Source organism: Heterocephalus glaber, unplaced genomic scaffold (assembly GCF_053883595.1).
Source record: "Heterocephalus glaber isolate CG9 unplaced genomic scaffold, H.glaber_assembly_v1.0 deba00001447, whole genome shotgun sequence".
Classification (NCBI taxonomy): domain Eukaryota; kingdom Metazoa; phylum Chordata; class Mammalia; order Rodentia; family Bathyergidae; genus Heterocephalus; species Heterocephalus glaber.
The window spans coordinates 4,613,906-4,634,626 of NW_028258299.1; the positions used below are offsets into that span (position 1 = coordinate 4,613,906).

The following is a 20,721-nucleotide window of genomic DNA, read 5'->3' on the forward strand; positions in this document are numbered from 1 at the left end:
AAAGCACAGCTAAGGTGCCAGGTACGTTCAGCAACTTAGCTAAGGGGAAGAAGGCGTACTCTTCACTGCTCACTGTCTTGTCTCGTGAATTAATAGGTAATACACTGTACCCATGAGTCATTAACTGTGTCCCTTTTCTCCTCTTGTTTCAGAAGTGCGTATAACGAACCTCTGACCCCTTCTTCTAATACCAGCTTGAGCCCCGTCGGCTCGCCAGTCAGTGAAATAGCTTATGAGAAGCCTAACCTTCCCTCGGCTGCAGACTGGTCCGAATTCCTGAGTGCATCTACCAGTGAGAAGGTAGAGAATGAGTTTGCCCAGCTCACGCTGTCTGACCACGAGCAGAGAGAACTCTATGAGGCTGCCAGGCTTGTTCAGACAGCTTTCCGGAAATACAAGGTAAAGTGGCAGCATCCTGATGCCATAATATTCTTCAGGCCAGGGAGGAGAGAGGAGCTCTGCATCATTCAAACTCAGACTCATCTCATTTCCTTTTTCTTCCTTGAGTTTAAATTTTTATTCGGTGTTATTAATTAGATCACATTAGATTATTAATAATTTGTCAAAAGTGGGATAGCTGTCATTATCTCAGCTTACTGTTGTTGATAGTGGATATTTTATTTAGTTTACCCAAAGTTGATACCTCAGCCAGAAGGAATTTATGACCTAAAGCAAGGGTTTCCCACTGAAAGTCTGGGGACTGACTGTAGAAAGCTCATGAGCTCTTGCAATTAAAGATGAATCATCTATGTGTGGATTATTGGTGGGAAGAGGACTCAGCCCTCCGCAGATTCTTAAATCTGTTGACAAACCAGCTCCCCAATGTGTTCAAAGCCATGAATTACTGATTCAAAGGTAAAGTGGTTGGGAATAGTTTAGGGGAAGGACTGTTGACATCTGGTATGGCAAATGGTACAATGCCTAATTTGTTAAATACTTTTAAAATGAATACTTTTTAGACCCCCTAACATTCAAATATTATGGTTTGGCCTGGAAGCAAAAGTATTCAGAGGTTTATTCCATGAATTCGTTTTTCCTAATTTATAACTATCAGTGCATTTTGACAAACCTGGGGTCTCGGTGCTGAGAAAGTTGCGTTACTTCAGTAGTGGCTCTGTCCAAGTTTTAAGTGACAGTCCTCACGGAGCTGAGTACTGACTTTCCCCTCTCTTACCCTGAAGGGCCGACCCCTGCGGGAACAGCAGGAAGTGGCTGCTGCTGTCATCCAGCGTTGTTACAGAAAATATAAACAGGTAAAGCTCAGCTTGTGTCCAGGGGAGCTGCGTCTGGCCCAGGCGGCCCTGGCTGTCCAAGAGCCCTCTATGCGTCTTGGCTAAAGAGCATCCGCCCGGCTCCTCATAGCTAAAAGGCGCCATTTACCTTACCTCACCTTCCTTAGAAAGCAGAGGAAAAGAAGATAAAATGAACCCATCTGTGGTTCAGCTCATGCCACAAAACAAAGTTTGTCCACAATTTTGGCCGTTTGGTCTCTCCCTCTCCGAGGCATTGGTGTGCTAAGAGAGGTCTTGGTGATTGAGGTGGGGTCTGTGCCCCAGTCACCTCACGGACCCCGTGGTGACTGGAGAGCTGCAGGGAGGCGGACGTGGAGGCTGGAGGAGGTGCGCACTGGCTCTTGGCTTTTTGAGTCACTCAGGTTGCACGGGCTCTGGCCGTTACCCTTTCAGGGTCTTAGCCTTTTAAAATGAAGAACTGTAGGGCTGGGATGCAGCTCAGTGGCACCACCTGCCTGACAAGAGCAAGGTCCTGAGTTTGAACCCCAGTACCAGAGAAACAAAAAGCAACAAAAATAAATGAAGAACTGTAAAAAAATCTTTGAAAATCTTAAAAAGCCTGGGACATCTTAAACTGCTTTTACATTCTTTAGGTAGCGGATGCAGAAGGACTATTTCTGTACCTTTCCTGTAGGGTTGCTGTTTGCAGAACACCCTACAGGTTACGTGGCTCGGGTCCCACAGCAAAGGGACCTGACGCATGGTGCCCGTGTGCTAGGTTTTTCGCACGCATTACCTCTTTTGCTTCTTAGGGTCATCAGAAGTAAATAGTTTTATTTCCATTTTAAAGATGAAGCTGAGGCTCAGAGAAATTAAGTAAATATGACTTTCTAATCATCAAGGTGGTTGTTGCAAGATTAAAAGTTGCCTCACTAAGTTTCGATGGGTTTGCCTGATAAAATTCAGTCCTGCCAGTGGATTCCAGAACCTTTCATTAGCTTGTGCTTCCTACGGGTCTCCCATTTCTGTTTAAGGACCGATAAATGCTAAGATAGCTAATAATCACACAGGAGTGTGGGTTATGGTCTCTCTCTGATGCAGGGCTTTGATGTCTGGTATGGGCTGCCACTTCCTCAGGTGTCTCTAGGATGGAACCCTATTCGTGTGGCAGGGAAGGAACATCTTCAACTTGTAGCCAGTTGAGTTCATGATCCCAGAAAATGAAGGTTTATTGTGCAAACGCTGACACCACGTTACCTCCAGCCCTGCAGCAGGGACTGGACTGGCTTCTGTTTCAGGAACCAGCTTCATGTTAGCACGAGTGATAACACAGAAGCAGGACCTCAAGCCTGTGATCATGACAGGTGTTTATTCCAAAACATAGTTTGATATTTTTTTAAATCCCCTCCCAAAGAAATGTTGTCTACAACTAGGAAGCTGGAAGGCATTATTTTTGGAAATAGTAATAACAATAAGATAGATTCCTTGGAAGATAGAAGACATTAAAATAGCGAGGTTGCCTTTTTTGGGGGCGTTTTATTGGTTTTGGTTTTTAATTTCATTATATTCAGCAGTCTAACATTAATCTTGTATTTTCTGTTTCTCCCCCAAGCTGACATGGATAGCCTTGAAGGTAATGATACACCCAAGTCCTCTCACAAACCATTCCACCAGAGTCACAGACTTCACACCCATCACCAGCTCCAAGGAGGGGCCATTAAGATGGCACAGTCATGAGGCAGACAGCGCCCCCTTGCCAGGCCACCTCCCCACAGCGCATCCATCCTCTGGGACCTTGAGGTTTTTCAGTTGGAGCGGGTTTTGGCATTAATCATAATTGGACATTTTCTTGGCTAGTGTTGACCCATCCAAGCCAATTACTGTGAGCCCAGTGGCCACTCAGTAAATATCCCTTTTCCATGACGGGCTGCCCCGTAGCCCGGCAGGTTTGAATGTGCTGTGTGTATAGGCCAAGATGGTGAAAACCACAGAAACTCTGTAGGACCCAGTGTTCTTGTCTTAGAAAGACTTTTGGACCAGTGAAGATGAAAGTAAAGCAGGTCAGATGAGACTGAAGAAGATGCTTGCAGAAGGGGCCTGTTTCTGGAACATTCTGAGAAGTCAGTTTCCTCCCCTCATTCCACCTCAGGCATCCAGGGACACAGTTAGGCAGATGCAGGGATTTTCCGAGGAATATTTTTCCTTACAGTGGTAAGTTGCCTTCTCGTAAGCAAAGGGCTCTGTGTGATTTCTTGTCATATTCTATTCCGTTAGACGTCTGGACATAGCATTTTTAGACCATGGCAAACTGTATTTTTGGTGCCTGGACTGACCCTGGAGAGGACTCAGGCTCCAGGGCCTCCAGCCCTGACCTTTGCTGCTCCGCAGCGGGCCGAGTGAGGGGACCTGCTGGTACTGTAACCTGAGCAGACCCCGACTCCCTGACGGCCTCTCTGGGTTCATTGCTTTGCCACCGTGTTGGTCGATGAGCATTAATCTTTCTCAGGTTGACATAGATTAAAGGTGTCAGCGTTTCATGATAAGCCTTGTATTTGGGACCTTGCAACTCCGTCAGAAATTTACCCTCTGGAATGATAAAGTCAGATACTGGCTGTAGGTAGATCTGTGTATGTGGGAAGCAGGAGCCATAATAGGGTTTAAAATGTTTCAAAGCAGATAGTAGCTATTAATCTTAAAAGAAGCATTTAAAATTTTACTTTGCGACTGTTTTAGACTCATACATGTCCAAGTTCTTGCTATTACAATTTTTTCAAGAAGGGCAGTCATTTTGATATTTGGGGGAGGGAGAAAGCGCATGCAGAGCAGTGTACCATGTGCAGGCCCCCATTAAGCAGTCCTTTCCATTTGGGAAGGTAGGTGGAGACATTCCTCACTTGCCTCTTCGGTGATGAAAGCTCAGGCAGAGACCGGAGGAGAAAGGGAGGACGGGGCCTTTTTCCTCCCTCCCGAGCTTGCGGGACACACGGACTCGTGCAGCCCTGTTGTTACTGTCTTGCCCCTTCCTGTTTCCCCTGCAGTATGCACTTTATAAAAAGATGACCCAGGCGGCCATCCTTATCCAGAGCAAATTCCGAAGTTACTATGAACAAAAAAAGTTCCAGCAAAGCCGGCGTGCCGCCGTGCTGATCCAGAAGTACTACCGGAGTTACAAGAAATGTGGCAAGAGACTGCAGGCTCGCCGGACGGCGGTGATCGTGCAGCAGAAGCTCAGGTGGGCTGCGGAGGCCCCGGCATGTGCAGGGCCAGCCCAGAGGGCACCTGGTTCACCCCCCAGACCCGGGCTCCCTGGGACCTGACGCATGCGCAGCTACTTCCTTTTCAGAACCTTGTAGGCGGTGTGGCTTTGTATAGTTTCAGCTGTGCTGTGGCACCTTTTGTCCATTGAGCTCCTTCTCTCTAGCCCAGCCCTGCCCTGTTGTATTTTGGTGTCTCTGGCCAATTTCAACTTCTGTCAAAATTTGGCGAGACCAAAGGTTATGCTCCAAGAAGTGTCACCCTATTTACTAGTCTAAACTGTGGAGCATAGAAGACTTCAGAAGAATAATCAGGGTTAGAAAGCCTAATTAAAAATCCTTGAGCAGAGTAAAACACATTGATTTATGCAACAGATAGTAGCCCAGAGAGTCAAACTCGAGCAAATGGACCTCTAAACTAAGGAAGTGTGTCTAGTGTCAGGTGCCTTTCTCAGCAGCATGGCTTAGAGAGTGGTAACAGGACATTAGGGGACATTGTTTCCAGGCTCATGTGTCCCCTTAGACTGGACTGGGGTCCCCACGTCCACCCCAGACTCAGCACTGTGAGGGCAGCAGGCACTTCCACTGCTCCCCTTGCTACACGGGCTCTGTTACGCACCCCGCACCACACCAATCAGTTCTTAGCTTTTGCATCTTAGCCTTTACGGGTCCCTGCTCATGATAGTCATTTATTCTGACTTTTTTCAGGAGCAGTTTGTTAACCAAAAAGCAGGACCAAGCTGCTCGGAAAATAATGAGGTTTCTACGTCGCTGCCGCCACAGGTACATCAATCCTCATCTGTACATTTGAAGCTTCAAGAATGATAAAATAACCCTAACCTTCTTAACCACCCACTAACTCCCGGGTAATGCTAATCTCCCCGCCAAATGTGAGGTAGACATCCAAATGGCTAGGCACTAAGTTCTACCACGAGACTGCTGGAAACCACCGCAGCAGTACTGCGTGTTCACCAACACTGGAGGTTGTGCCAGTCAGTTTGTGTGTTGATTGGAGTGTGAGTATAATTGAGTTGGACCAGCTGTTAATTGACGCTTCTCTTTCATCTGTTATTTATATGCCACTTTGCACTAGAGTCATCCTTCCTGTGCAAACGTACATCCAAACAGAAAGTGGTTTCTTTTTCTCGCGGAAAGGAAACCCCAAACATCATCCAGGTTTACTGAGCTGGGCTTTCCGCTAGATGCCTGCTGCCCCCTGCTGGATGTGTCGGTTATCAGCGGGAGCTGGTGTGTGATGAAGACCAGGAAAGACTCCTGGGTGGGACCTGGCAGGGAGAGGTAGACTGAGGTTACAGGTGAATTTCGCTTAGGAGGAGGGGCCCCCTGAGAGCCCAGGGTCCTGGACACAGCATCTGCTAGTGGTCTTCGTGACGACTGGTTCTTACCTCAACTCCGGGGGCTGGAGGAAGGTGCTGTGTCCTCTGCCTGGATTAGTATTTCAGCCTGGGACCTTAGCAGCAGCATCAGGAGCCGTGTGCGGTTGACCTTCCCATGGCTGTGCCTCTGCTGGGCAGCCAACAGTCGCAAACTTACAGCAGGCTCCAGCATGGCCTGTCTTACTTGGTCCCTTTCCTCTTTGATGGTGCTCCATATTTAACTTGATGCCTGGGGACCTCACCTCAGCTTTTTCTTACTCTGAAAAGAAAGAGGTGGTTGCTCATTTTGAAAATATTTTGCCATTAAGAGTGAATAGGGTCTAACTGCATACTTGTACTTAAGCAATAGGAGGAAATATGCACAGCTGCCATGGTAACAATAATGAGAACTTTAAAAGGAACTTAAAGGAGCTTTTGTTCCTTAGGAGATAGGGTGCTCTGGAGCTGGAGAGTGGGCAGGGGTGCTTGGGAACAGGCCCCACAGCGCCCCCGCTCAGAGCTAACAAGTGAGATCCAGTACGAATACTCTAAAGTAGGAAGATCTGTCAAGAAGTGCGTAGCCAGCCGTGAGGTTGTCGGTGGAAGCCAGTCCGAATGGGTGGGACCTCCTGAATTGGTTCTGCAAGCCTCACCAGGATCAGCTGTTCAGTCATCCTTTTCCTGACATTAAGGTGTTGGTAACCAAAGAACAGCTGATGCCTTCATGTGGTGAAAAGACCAAGGACTCCCCTAGGCCCTGTGCTCCCCAGCAGCTTCCCTCCCCATAGACCTTCTTCCCTGTTCCTCTTCTACCTGCAAAATGCAGACCTCAGGAAGGCTCTGCCCAGCGCAGAAACCAGTGGCCTCGACCACACGAGGCACAGTCTCACAGCACCTCTCCTTTCATCTACTTTCCCACAGATTCCGTTTTCAAGAAAATTTCCTTAACAGTGATCTGTTTTAGGCCGCTTCAAACAAACCGGAATGTTCATAGGTTGAATGGGACTGTACTCTGCCCACTCATTTCTTCTGGTCTTGTCCTCGAACTCTGAAGACACGTAGACAGGAAGTGCTCTAGGAGAAAAAGTACAGGAAGTCCTATATTTATTTCCTTTGTATCTGTTTATTCCCACAGCTACACCCTGTGCTTACAGTGGTAAGTTGGGAGAGTAAGACATCTAAACAAACCCTGAATGCATAGAAGGCTGCCTCCCCGAAAGTAGGCTGAGCAGAGGAACCCTTCCACTCCTATTTTCAGGGTTCTCTTTTTGTAAACCAGTAGAGAAGAACTTCTCCACTTTCCGTAGGATCATGTTTTAACTAGTCACAACCTCATGAGGCGACAGAGAAGGTCCATTATGAAGAGAACATCGGAGTATGGGCTCTTGAGTGTCTGTTCACGACTTGACACAAAATAAAGACTCTTATTGGTCTTTTCTTGACCTTTTACAGTTGAGAAGTTAGCAGAAATATACAGGCATTTCAGCCTTCTGTGTATACTGACTACATCAGACTAGATTTCACTTCCCATTCCTGTATATCCAATTAATATATTCAGTTAAGAAGCTTGAAATCCTGAGTATCTGTCCTGGAGGTTTGTTTGAAGTTTCTGTTTTCCCTAGGCTGTGTACAATCCTGTTTCCATTCTGGCTTGTTTAATACTATTTTAAGGAAAACCTTCACGTTTGTTGTCCTTAGAAGCAGTAAGGTCGGTGTTATACAGGACCTCGTGGACGCCTCCCCATAGGCAGGTAGCTGAGAATCTGAGTCACTGAGAATCTCCTTTCTAAGTCATGTGGCCCCCGTGTGTTTTAAGCCTTAAAGATAAATTGGTCAATCTTCTGCCTGTCATTTCACAGACCCCACCATCGCTCCTTTTCTTCCTTCGCAACAAAAAAAACCACTTTATACTCTTGGTTGAAATAAAGCTGTTTATAAGATTTCTGTTGTGACCCTCATATGCTAATAGCTCTTTGGTGTTGTTTTACTGTCTAAAGCCCCCTGGTGGACCATAGGCTGTACAAAAGGGTGAGTTTAGCTGCCCGCTAGCCTGTTTATCTTTATCTTCCATTTTCAATATTTTGCTTTTTGCTTGCTTGCATGGGGCTGCAGCCTAGGTATGCCAGTAAGTTTCACATCCATCTTGAATGAAATAAAATAAGATAAAAACTAACCCTAATTACTAACACTAATGCTTTATACAACAGGAGAACAGTCACAAACAGTAGATTTAGAAATGCATGAATAAGAGGGAGGGCCCTTCCAAGTTGGCCGCAGGGCATGCTTGGACTTGTGGAAGACGCCTTCCACACACACACATTTAAATCTTAATAGGGCTACATCATAAGAAAACATTAAGCAAGTGTGTTTTGTGATTAAAGTAATTTGCCACATGAAATTTTCTCAGCGACTGGCTTTGTCAAAATTTTAAAGTAAGAAGGCTCCCTAGGCAATACTAGGCTTTTTTTTTTTTTAACTTATCTATTTCTTGTTTAGAATCAGTGTTTCCATGTCCCCTGCTCCTATAGTGTCACTGTCTAAATCAGTCTTCCCTGTGGTGTGAGGTGAGTCAGTGTACAAAGCTGCCCTTCCAGAACCATCCAGAACATTCATTATAGAAGGGAGCAAAGCAGACCCCAGCACATCCTCAGACCACTGAGAGGAGAAAATGTGGGGTGCAGTCTCTCAAACCTGTGCATTTTAGATTGCAGTTGGCAGTGGCTATTCCCGGGGAATTTATATGTTAAAGACGTTGCCACAGATAGACATGCAATAGGCACTGTTAGTGTTCCCAAGATTTTACAGTACGATGCCGATTTGTAAGTATTCGTGGGAGGCAAGACCCTCTGCCAGGTGCAACTGTAACCCGCTTGAATACAGTAAAAGCTGTAGTGTCAGGAAACTTTTTTAAAGCTAGAAAACTAATTTACCAACACTGGACTTGAGTTTCAATTAACTGGAACTTTTTCTTACAGTCTTAGTGGAAGATGGATTTAAGGCATAGCGGGGAGTCATCTCCATTAACCACACTCACTGTGCCCTCTTCTTGATCTTGCCCAATATTTTGGTCACTTCTGAGATTTCTGAGAAACAGCCATAATTCAAAGAATCTTAAAACTTCTAATGTTTGTAAAAATATTCCCCATCTGACTAGATTTATGTTGATGTTAATATTTATTTGTTATGTTTTGAGGCAGGGGTTGGCAAACTTTTTATTAAAAGGCTTAAGAGTAAGTGTCTTAGACTTTGTGGGCCATACAGTCTGTCCATCTGCGTGGTTCGTTCGTTGTAGCCTGAACACAGCCAAAGACAGTGAATAAAGGAATAGCTGAGGCTGTGTTCTGATAAAATCACATGAATAGGCCTGGGGCTGGGCCTGGCCCACAGGCTGAAGTATGCCAACCTGATGCTAGAATTGATTTTTTATGAATTCTTCTGATTGATGATTTTATCTCTACTGAAGATCATCTTGCCTGTTTTAAAACCACGTTAGTAGTTGATAGAGAAATTTTTTGAAGCAACTACATGTATACATGTAACTAATCTTCTTTAGTGTTAGGTAGTTATCATTGAAGCATTTTCAGTCCCTGCAGTAGAACTGGCTCAGAGATGTCTGTGCTTGAAATTTAAGAGGAAAAGAGACAAGACTCTCCCTATCTCCCTCTCTGTTCCATCTCACCCTCTGCATATATAGATAATATTTCGTTCCATTGAAAAACCTCCGAGAGAACAGTTGCATGCTCTAGTTCTCAACCGAACCACAAATTGTGGAATCTTGCATGTTAAGTGCAGTGATGAGAGCCTGCTTTGAGGAACCAACATTTTATTAGAAGTGGTTGCTTATGCATTTTTGAAGCTTGTCTAGTATGTTGATGATCATTTTTAAGAGTACATTTTCTAAAGGTGTTTTTCAATGCCAACCAGAGTCCCTACTGTAATTTCTGTAGTGCCTGCTGCATTCTGTTGTGAATTCCTAAGACTCCCTCTCATGCATGGAAAGTTTGAATTTCATAACATCCTTATGGCTCACGCAGTTAGGGAGTTTGAGAGAGGGGGCTGAGAGGCTTTGAGGTGCCATAATGTGTATCTGACTGTATGAATTGAGGAACAGTTTATATATGGCATTGTTTAATTATCGATAAGATCTCTTCTCCCTCTCTCTTCCTCAGAGAAGTCACAATGGCACTCCATCTTAACAGTCCCCAAGTTAAAAATTTTCTTGGGAGCCAAGCATTCTCTGAGGAGGATTTATTTCCTGTGATCTATGTCAAAAAAACTTATTTTGTTTATAAAGTACACTATACTTAAGACATTTAAGGTTTATACATTGAAAATAATATTTGAAAATGGAAAGAATCAAATTTTGTGACACAGCATTTGGGCTCCCAGGCCAGTGAGCAGACAGCCGCCTAACTGGGCGGCTCTGTCAGGCCTCAGAACTCAGGGACACTAGGTTTGGTCCAGCAGCACAGCTGTCAGAGGACCGTTTGGGTCTTTCGAGGCTTACCAGTGCTTGTGACAGGCTAAGAAAAAAACCAGCAAGTAGCCTTCACTGAGTCCAGCTGATTTTTATTTTTATCCAGGCTGTCCTTCAGGCTTAGCCCTCATTTACCTGGAACTAACTGAAAAGGGACTCACTGGGTTCCTGATCCTGTCAGGGGTTTGGTTTGGTTTTTGATCTCAGACACAGTAGCTGTCCATTTAGGAGAGAACTTTTGTCATACACAGATATTTAAATCATCCTTTTAATTATTTCTTTTAGTTAATCTAGGTGATAAACCACCTTGAGCAAATGACTGAATGATTTTTAAGCTTTAAGAAATGTTCAAGGTGTATATGCTGAAAATACCTCTTTCTGGCTGGATTTTTAGTATATCTGACAGGATGTCACTCAGTTTTATATCAGAAAAACCAAGATGCTTTATACATAGAGGAAATAGCAAATTGTTGAATTACATGACAGACTTAATCCTCACTATATTGAAATTTAATTGCCCTAAAAAATGCCTCTTTTTTGGATGAAAATGGTTTTGTACTTCTCTCGAAGACATTTCTTTTTTGAGGGCAGTAGAAGCTGTTCTCAAAGATGAGGGAGACCATTCTCTGAGAAGTATTTTCTAGTCACGTCCCTCCCTTCTCTATATGACATCATATTTCTGCAAGAGGGCTTCATAGCCTGCACGGTCATTTCCGGTCCTTAGTAGTGGCCCTGGAAATTCTGGTATTAAATAACCTATTTCTTGTAAATTGGGAGCCTAGTTACTTCTGTTTAATGAAGCTATCCTACTGACTTAGAAGAACCTAATGGAAGGAAAATGAGATAGCATGTTTTGAGCACAAATTCTTAAACAACAGCTTTCCTCTGTATTTGCAAGCTGGGTTTACAAACACTTACCTTGGTCAGAACCTGCCAGTAATTTTGGTAAGTAGTGATGAGCAGCAGCAAAGCAGCTTGTGAGCTTGTGTTGCTTTTGAGTGCAACCCTGTGATATGTCTCCAGTGGGACCTTACCAACTTTTGCAAGCAATGCTTACACCTTTTGCTTTGTTGTATATGCTTTGATCCAAGGGACAGTTTTCTGACAATGCCCCGGAAGTATACTGGGAAAAGTAAACCGTGGTCTAGGGTCAACAAATGGGATATCACCCTGCTTTAGTTAAATCCACTATGAGGCCTGGTTTCCAGGTGGCCCAGTATATCCAGGAGGAGTAAGAAATGAATGTGGGATGTGTCATAAGGATTTATTTTTAATCTCCAAAGTAATTTTGTCTCACTTGCCTCTTTTAGGAAATGAATATTTTTGGAGCACAGTGGTGTGTGTTAAATTGCAGGCAACATGCTCTGTGTCATTCTTACTGGGCCTCTCTGTCTTTTTTGTTTTGCAATCCAAATGAGATTTCTGGAAAATGGCAAGCTCTCTCTTTTCTTAAATCCCCCACAAGCTCTTGCAGCTCTCAGAGCAACAGGTAACTAACTAATCAGAAAGCCGCATCGGGCTGCCCTGTTTTTGACGTCCAGCATTGCAAGAATATACCTGCTGAGATGCACTGACTCATGAAACATTTCTCTGGCTGAGCATAACTGAGTAGATGTAATGAAGCGGCTTTGCCTTATGCTTTTTCCATGGAGCCATTGTTTGCTACGAGTTTCTGAAGCAGGCCTACTTCATTTACCATGAGTTACCATCGGACGTCTGATGGAGATAAACCCCGTGGGCTTCTGCTGGCTTTCAGCGCTGTTGCTTACTACATCACTTCAGTACATTAGGATGCAACTTCTTCTTCTTCTTCTTTTTTTTTTTTGGTTGAGACTGCCACAGTATCCCAAAGTGGTGCTCATTTTCAACTTAGAATGCTTGGGGAAATCCTGGGATTGTCTTTAATTTTAATAGTTGAATGGTCACAGGTCAAAGTCTTGCTGTCCTGATTACCATAACTGCAAGCTAGGAGGAGGAGGAGGAGTACTCTCCAAGTTACTGGTATGGGTTTCTGAAAGAAGGTCCACACAGGTTTCTTTAGGGAAGCGTCACCTTGTGCCTATTGAAGCCATGGTAGCCATCCTGTGTTACTTGTCTTTAGGTCCTGAAGAAGGACTGCTTTGCAGGTCTTCTGAAGGAAGTACAGTTACAATGGGATTTTTTCAAAGATTACCTGGGTATCTGAAGCTTCAGTTTTACTGGCCCTGAATGAGCCTCATATTTGTAATTCCTTAAGAGTACCAAAAACTAAGTAACCTTTAGCTGAGTTTGTGTAACATAATTCAACAAAAATTTATTGAGTACCTGTATTCTAAGTACAGTATATGGATTCGGTGATCAAGGTACTGGATTTTCAAGTATAATTCCAATTCATGAAATTCAGGTCTATCTTCATCAAGTTAATGTTTTTAACACAGGTACTATCAGTGAAATGAATTCAGCCAGCTGATTTTGGTCTAAATGAATTTTTCCTCCACTGAATTTTTCAGTTTATGTCACATGTATGCAACATTTATAAGACACAATTGTAACAGATGGATAGGGTAATATAGACCTTTTCTTTTAAAAACTGACAAGTGGAAATAACAAAGGAAGTAGATATTCATTGGAGCAAATTTTGGAACTAGAAATAAGCAAAGACAACCACCCTGAGATAGTAATTGTTAAATTTTTATTGTGTATCCTTGTTGGTAAAGTTGTATTTTTAGTTAGCATATGCCTTTTAATGATTATTTGTGTCCTTGACTGATAACAAGGCAAAATAGATTTGAAATACCTGTTTCTTAGAATTTGTTGAAAACTCTAATATATCAGGTGATCCAAATAACTTTAGTGACATAATCATTTTCTCTTTCTTTGGAGACAATATAACTGTCAAACAGTATTTAATACAATTGATATATGATTTAAAATAAAAATTAGGCCCCCCATCTCATCCTAATAACCTACCCTCAGATACTGATTTCAGTAGGGCAGACTGTGTAACACTCAATTTCAGGCGCACTTTCAGAGGTAAGTTCACATCGGCACGAGCCGTGAATCACAAACAAGGCTAAAGTCTTCTTTAACTCTTAGGCACATTCTTTTTATGCATGTTTTTGGATTCTAAATCTAACTGTGTTATTAAATTTACAAGTACGTTTTATGTGAGGTCTTTTTGCCCCATGGCATAGTGTCTCATAAAGGATGACATTTTAGAATTGAGAAAAATATAATTGTCAATTCCATACTGTTGAAATCTTCCAAATGTATGCTTTCTCTGGACTCATTTGGAAAAACCAATAAAACAAGAATTTAAAAAAATTCTGTGTTATCTTAAGAAATATTTTAGAAGCAGGGGAGTAGTAAAACAAAAACAACCAGCTTTAAAGTCAGTCAAACGTGGGTTCACATTCCTGGATAGCCTTTTAGTAACTACATGATTCGGGGCAGGTTGAATAATTCCTATAAGATTTATAGGGTGTATAAAGGCAGAATCTTAAGATTCTACATTTACAAATCAGAGATAATGGGAGGACTTAATTTTATCAGAGATAATTGTGAGGACTACATATTTTCCTCTAATCCCTCCTTTAAGAGCCTTCTGGGAACACACAAAATTACACTATTTTTAAGTTATTTTGATGTCATTTATAATCCTAGTGCACTTGTGGTAACTTCCTGATGAAACTAAGAACTAAATTTTCTACTTTAGCTCAGGAGTTACACAAAGCCCAGAAAACATGTCTAAAAACTAGAATCTTCTCCTTTTTCTTGTGTAGACTTTGTATGTGGACATGCACCTCTCCTCAACACTGAGGATGCCTTTAATTTTATAGCAGAGCATTTACACATTAACTTCAAAACCTTATGAAAATTTAGTTGATTTTTAAATTTCTTTCAGAAAAAGAAACAGAACCCCACCAAAACAAATGTGACCATTTTAACTAGAAAAAAAAGTTTTAAGTTATACCTACTCTGACCAGCTGATTACAGATTCTTTGGTATGAAACTGCATAAAACATTTCTTGTTTATAATTTATGCTCCTTTTTATTTCATCTCTATGGTGAACTTAATATTTTTAAATCATTTCTGTTCATTCTACAAAATTGTGAATGGGTATCTGTGTTTCTGCTACCAGACTTTGAGTTCAGAATTCTTTAACTGTAGAAATCCAAGATGGGGTCACTTGCATATTTGTGAATGAATTCTGTACTAATGCAGAAATTCCGTGTAGAGTCGGCAGTAGCATGCACATTTTGTAGTAATTCAGCAAACAGGTCTGCACAATACAGATACTGCATGTCCAAAAGTAACGTTGGCATCCGTGCATGCCTTTGCATTTTTCCAGCTCAAGGGATCTTAGTATAGATATTGCATGTTTAAAAATTGAACACAGACTAAATAGCATGTTTCAATTTTTAAAAGCCATTGATTTATCACATATGCATGTCCAAACTTAGGGACCTATAATGATGCACAATTTTATACTGTAATAGGACTCAAATTACCCTAAAATTTAATAAACCATGGCATCTTTAATTATAAGATTTAAAATTAAGCAGTATATGGATCTAGTTCGGAACATAGCAGTATATCCTAACTGTAGCTGTTAGGAAAGGACTCAACAGTTTGGGACATACACTGCCTGTCACTGTCACTTATAAATATCACATGAAGACTAAACTGGCTTAGTATATGTAGCAAGTCAGACAAGTAATTTTTCAGACAGTAATTATAGTATGAATAATGATAAAATGATAGCTTTTCTTCTGAAAGAGCATCTTCTCTCTGAAGAGATTATGTCAGCTTTGCAGAATACTCAGAAATGATTCTACTTGGAGGTGGTAAATACAAATTTTTTCTTAAATTACTATTAGAATATATGTGTCATTCCATTGAGTCCCAACCTATGTAACTTATTATTGTTATTTGCAGGATGTTTTATTCCTACCTGAGTGTTATCAAAAGTCTATTTAGAAAGCAAACTAGCATTCATTGTAAAATAAAATTTTAATTTACTGGTATAATGTAAGATTATAGGCAAGACCTTACCCTGAGAAGATCAGAGGAATATATATCAATGGCCTCTGCCTAGGCCTGTAGCATATTAGACTTTTCCTCTTCATGCCTAAGAGGTGTCCTCAGAAACTCCAGCTTCTGTTTGGCCACAATCATCCTCTCCACCCACTTTTGGGAAACAAATGCTGTGTGTGGTGGGTGGCCCTACACACTGCCTTACATGGCGTGTACCAACGTTCGTTTGATCATTCTGCTTGCTGTTAAGACAAGCTGAAAATTGTCAGTGCAGCCACTTCTTACAGCCACTTCCCTGGCACCCATCTACATCAGGTGCCACATTAAAAAAAAGAAAGGCAGATTTTTACATTACAAATGTAAACTGGGCCAGGTGTAGTGGTGCACACCTGAAATCACGGCTACTTGGAGGACTGCAGCAGGAAGATGGCGAGTTTGGGGCCAGCCCGCGCAATTCAGTGAGACCCTGCCTCAAAGCAAAGCAAAGGGCTGGGGATGTCAGTCAGTGGCAGAATGGCCCTGGGTCTGATCCCTGTCAAAACAGTAGACAGATTAGATAGTCACAGGGAAAGGCTGCAGGTGATAATAATTCGCCGATATGAATGATCCATTTTACATTTGTGTACAGTGTGTCTGATAAGTAGAACACAGTCCCTTTTCAGCACCTGACTCTACTGATATCCATCTGGGAATTCTTAGAAGGAACCTGAATATCCCTTAAGTTCACTGTGGAATGGGAGGAAAGCCTGGCATTGTGAAAATCAAAGACTCCACGATACGTGAGGAAAGAGTAGAATTGTGCAGGTGTTCATGATCATGTTCAGGCTGACAGTCTCGAGTCTATGAGCAAAGCAGTAATTCTGTCCCTAGAAATATCTAAAATATGCATGCAGTTTCCCTAGTTTCTATCACATGGAATTAATGGAATTAATTATAGGAAATTACTTAATTATTGGGAATTAAAGTTACTGGAATAAGTTTTTCTAAGATGAGCCAGTTATTATTACACTTGATTTAATACAATAGAATTGGATTCTGCTGGTTTTAGAACATATGATGCAGAGAAAAGTTTCAGATTTTTTTTTTTAGAATTATTTTTAAAAAATCACTGTAAGTAGGGTCATTTCTCCTGAATAGTCTTCTCCACAACTTCACAGGAGCTTCCTTTGCTGTCAATCAAAAGGGGTTTTGTCTTGGCTTTTCATTTCAGAGGGACTGTAATAGCATTTTCCTCTATTTGATCACAACTTCTCTGTATAGTTACCGCCTGGTATTCTGTTTTGTTTCTCTTCCAGAGTGAAAGAATTGAAAAAGGCCAAGGAACTTGAAGACATACAGCAGCATCCCTTAGCAATGTGACATTGCTTTTCAGACTGTTTTCATTTCTGTTTTTAGCAGAGACATGCAACAAAAACAACGACGCGCACATGTACACACACACACACACACACACACACACACACACACAATCCCTCTGCAGTTTTGGGGAGAACAGCTGCAGGATTTTAACAGGAATGTTTTGGTCATTGCATTTGCACTTTCATGGACAACTTTTAATTTGATCAGCAAGACATCTTGGAACTCAATCTTCTGTTGGATCATAGGAAAACAAGACACCAGGAGGAATTGAAAGAGGCTTCCTCTTCTTAAGGGGCCATTTTCCTTCTCATAGGGCTGTATTCAAACATCATGTGGAACTGTACAAATATTTATACCAAAAATATAGATAAGAAAAGGTGGGGATATGCTAGCGACAGGAGAACGCTGCACCCACACCTGTGGTTACTTCCGAGAAGCTGAATCTGTGGGCTCGATTCTCAGTGGAGGGCTTAGCGCATACAAATCCTTTTTGGGTCCATGTGTTCTCATTTTCTTCACTAGTTCTTATTTCGTTTTTGTTCACTTGTTTTAATCTCTACAGCACACTTAATGCAACTTTTGAAATCTGCAGGTTTTTAATGTCTTGTGGAAATTTGCAGAGGGGCGGGTGTGTAGTAAACGGGTAATGCATGGGAAATAATGAGAAACAGCTTACAGAGTTTAAATTTATTTTCATGTCCCCACCACCTCCCAAGAACCTGCGAGGATAGTAATCATCTTGTCCCTTTTCTCATGTTCAGCACTTTAATTTTTTTTGCCTTACTTTCATGTGCAATGAGAATTACTTAAAGACTTGGTAAAGCATGTAGCCTTTTTTAGTAACCTTGGAAACTAGTAATTCCGAGGAATCATAAACCTTGCCTGGACATTTGCCACCTAAACGACCAGTGTGGTGCTGCGTTCTGGCCAGTAAATTCCATGTTCTTGGCTCTATCTCATCCAAATGGAGCAGTTTCTGTGTATATATAGAAAGTAGAAATGAAAAGTGAGAAAATATTTGAAAGGGATTATATTAATTGCTAAATATTTTATTCACAAAGGTCAATAACATGGCAAGATAAAATTATTTGTATAGTTTTGTCTGAATGAGCGAGAAAAATGTGGATGTATTGTTTGTATATATTGTATATATTAAAACAGAGATATGTGCATGAAATCAAGAAAAAAGAAATGAACAAAAGCAAAGCATTAGTGGCTATGGTCTGTAAAATGAAACAAAAAACCTTTATTTCACTATAAGAGTACTTTATTTTAAATGTTCTTTAGAAGAACATTTTGCTAAAGCATGATTAAACTGCAGAAAAAAAAAGAGCTACTGTATTTAGACTTAGGAACAAAGGCAGAGTAACATTACTTAAAAACAAAGGATATGTTTACATTTAATTTTGGCTACCAGGAGTTTAGTTTATTTTATTTAAAACTTTTTTTGCCAATGGTGCCAAGTAATGTGAATGCTAATATTGCTTAAGAAAATTAAGTTACTTTTGCAAAACAGATAATCATAAAATGAATCCTTATATAACTTAACACCATCCACTCACTCCAATGAAGAACACGTAGAATGATCAGAACCTGACAAAAGAAATAGTATGAAGAGTAGAAAAATGTCACATTTTCATACCTCCTGCTGGAAATCGGAAACTGTAATAAAATTAAATTGTAAAAAAGGGGAAAGTGAAAAAGAGACTGGTCTTGTAGAGATGCCGTGGTGTATTATTATTTCCACATAATGAGGAGCCAAAGAAATCTGATGCTTTTAAAATTAAACTACTAATGTCAGATTGAAAGGATAAAGTTTGCATTTGCTGATGCCAGTTTAAAATCCCCAGGTTAGGTTTGAGGATCAGTTGGTGTGAAGCTGAGATGTTTGTACTTGGTTCTGGCTGCCAACTGTGAGTTAAAACTCAAGGCTTGTTGTGAAGCCTAAAAATATTCACAAATAAGCTTTTAAACTGGTGTCTCTAGAAAGAAGGTAGATACAAAAAGATTGCGGTAAAAACTGGGGTCAGTGCTCTTGGTGCCTTTTCTATAATTGTACTTGTTTTTTAATTCCTTTCACTGCCAACCTCGAATTACTGTACAGTATATGTCTTTCTGCTTGTGATCAGCTCTGACAACAGTGACAGCCCCACAACTAGTAGCCACCTGTACATTTGTAAACTGACCTGACTCAATTTTGTTTTTAAATGTGTGGGTTATGTTGCAGCTGTTGCAGTACCACCCCCCCCAATGCCTATTATTTTACACACTTTGATCTGTAGGAGGACACTGAGTAATTTACCAACACACAATTGCATTCATAACTGGGAACAGAATGTGAAAGCCAGCTCTTTCAGAATATCCTATATTAATACTGAATTTGGATACATTTATTCCATTTATTATGGAGTACACATAACTGATCTTTTGACCGGAGTAATGACCTCAGTGGATTTGCTTTAACCCTCACATTTTTTTTTTAATGTTTCACATGCCACATTCTTAGCTGAATAAAATTCCAGATGATAGAGACTTAAATCGAATTAGGAGGTTTTTATGGAAGGGATAGGAAGTAGGTTCAAAACCTACCAGTACAACTGTGAATCCTAGGTGAGGTAAAAATGCACTTCCACTGAAACAAAGCATTTCTGACCGCTTTTTCTTGGTTGTGAATCTTAATTTCGAATATACGATGATAGGTAAGCGCAGCTTTCTTGGATAATCTGAATTCCCAAGTGCCAGGAGTAGGATTTCATTATAAAACTAATAGCTAACCTTATTCTGTCTCCTGAAGATTTAATTGCTATTCTTGTTACCCATTCAAAATCAGCTGTACTGTGTGAACAAAATAAAGACAACACCAACCCCTCTCTGGCTGCACGGACGCTTATGGCAGTTCCACACAGTAGCTGGCACCCAATGGGGGGTCCCTGAGACTTGCATGTAAAACTAGTCTAGATGTCTTTTTTTTTGTAAGTTTTATTTTTGTAATTGTGCATGTAAAGCATCATTGAACCAATGGATCTGTTGAAGAACTCAGCTGCTGGAAACCATGCAAAATGTTTTGAATTGCCCTTAAAATATGGAAAATGTTTTCTGAATGCTTTATATTCTTTCTGCTGTAAATTAAAAATGAAGAAAATTTCCCCATATTGTGTGTTTGGCTTTAACTTGATACTGAAATCCAACATGTTGAGCACATGTTAAAAACCCTATGTAATAATTTAAAATATTTCCTTCTGATTCAGAGAGTGTTTTGACACTGAATATATTACATTTCAGATATAGCCACCAAAGAAAACATTTTAGAGCTGCTTTCTTAGAGGAAAGCTTTTCACCTGTCTGCACAAGCCTCTCTCAACACATCAATCGTTTGTCTAAGACAGTGCAGTTATTTGAAAGATAAAGATGCTGATCTAAATCCACCTTTTCAGTTAAAATCCTAATTTTTAACATGAGTATTCCCTCTAACTACCATCAGCCTAAGTACTTTGTCATCTTTCTTCCATTCCCTTTCACTGCAGACAGCCTATCCTATCCATTTCAAAACTGCCAAATTCTGCATGATGAATCCCCCACTCCAGTCTTGAGTGGGTTCTAGAGCCCCCTGCCTCTAAGTAACATTTGACTTGCTTGTTTATGCTCGCTCTGCCTTAGGTCTCACCTGTGCCCAACCGCCCTGTTTCCTTTTGATGGTCTGCGCACTGTTGTGTGCGATCTTTGTTCATGGTATTTGTTCATCCTTTGCCTGAAAAATTCTGTTTACTCATCTTGGACTTCTGTGGCTCTCGTTACAGTTAACATTTCTCTTTTCACTGACTCAGTTCGAAAGACAGTTCGGTGTTTCTCACTTGTCTGGGAGATGGCCAACTGACCTGTCACTGTATGTGTCCCTTGAGAGACTGTCTCTGGGTAGGAGAGTTCAGTAACAAGTGCTTTACAAATAGCCCAATCAAAGTCTGTGTTATGGGTGGGGACTACAGAAATGAAGAAACTAGTCAAATGC

General features: G+C 41.2%; 1 protein-coding gene across 18 annotated transcripts in view; it reads left to right on the plus strand.

Annotated features, from left to right (window-relative positions):
• The window catches only part of Camta1 (calmodulin binding transcription activator 1), a 777,226-nt gene extending 757,359 nt beyond the window's left edge, over window positions 1–19,867 (plus strand). For 8 of the 18 annotated variants that reach the window (XM_021243596.2, XM_021243605.2, XM_087214411.1 and 5 more), the window contains 7 exons: window positions 153–399; window positions 1,182–1,253; window positions 2,845–2,865; window positions 4,271–4,464; window positions 5,195–5,269; window positions 7,860–7,890; window positions 16,652–19,867. In XM_021243596.2, coding sequence (XP_021099255.1) covers window positions 153–399; window positions 1,182–1,253; window positions 2,845–2,865; window positions 4,271–4,464; window positions 5,195–5,269; window positions 7,860–7,890; window positions 16,652–16,684 — 673 coding nt within the window. In that variant the 3' untranslated portion in view covers window positions 16,685–19,867. The remainder of the gene's footprint in view (window positions 1–152; window positions 400–1,181; window positions 1,254–2,844; window positions 2,866–4,270; window positions 4,465–5,194; window positions 5,270–7,859; window positions 7,891–16,651) is intronic. The other 10 variants (XM_021243595.2, XM_021243604.2, XM_021243608.2 and 7 more) reach the window with 3 other exon arrangements.
• The last annotated feature ends 854 nt before the right edge of the window (window positions 19,868–20,721 follow it).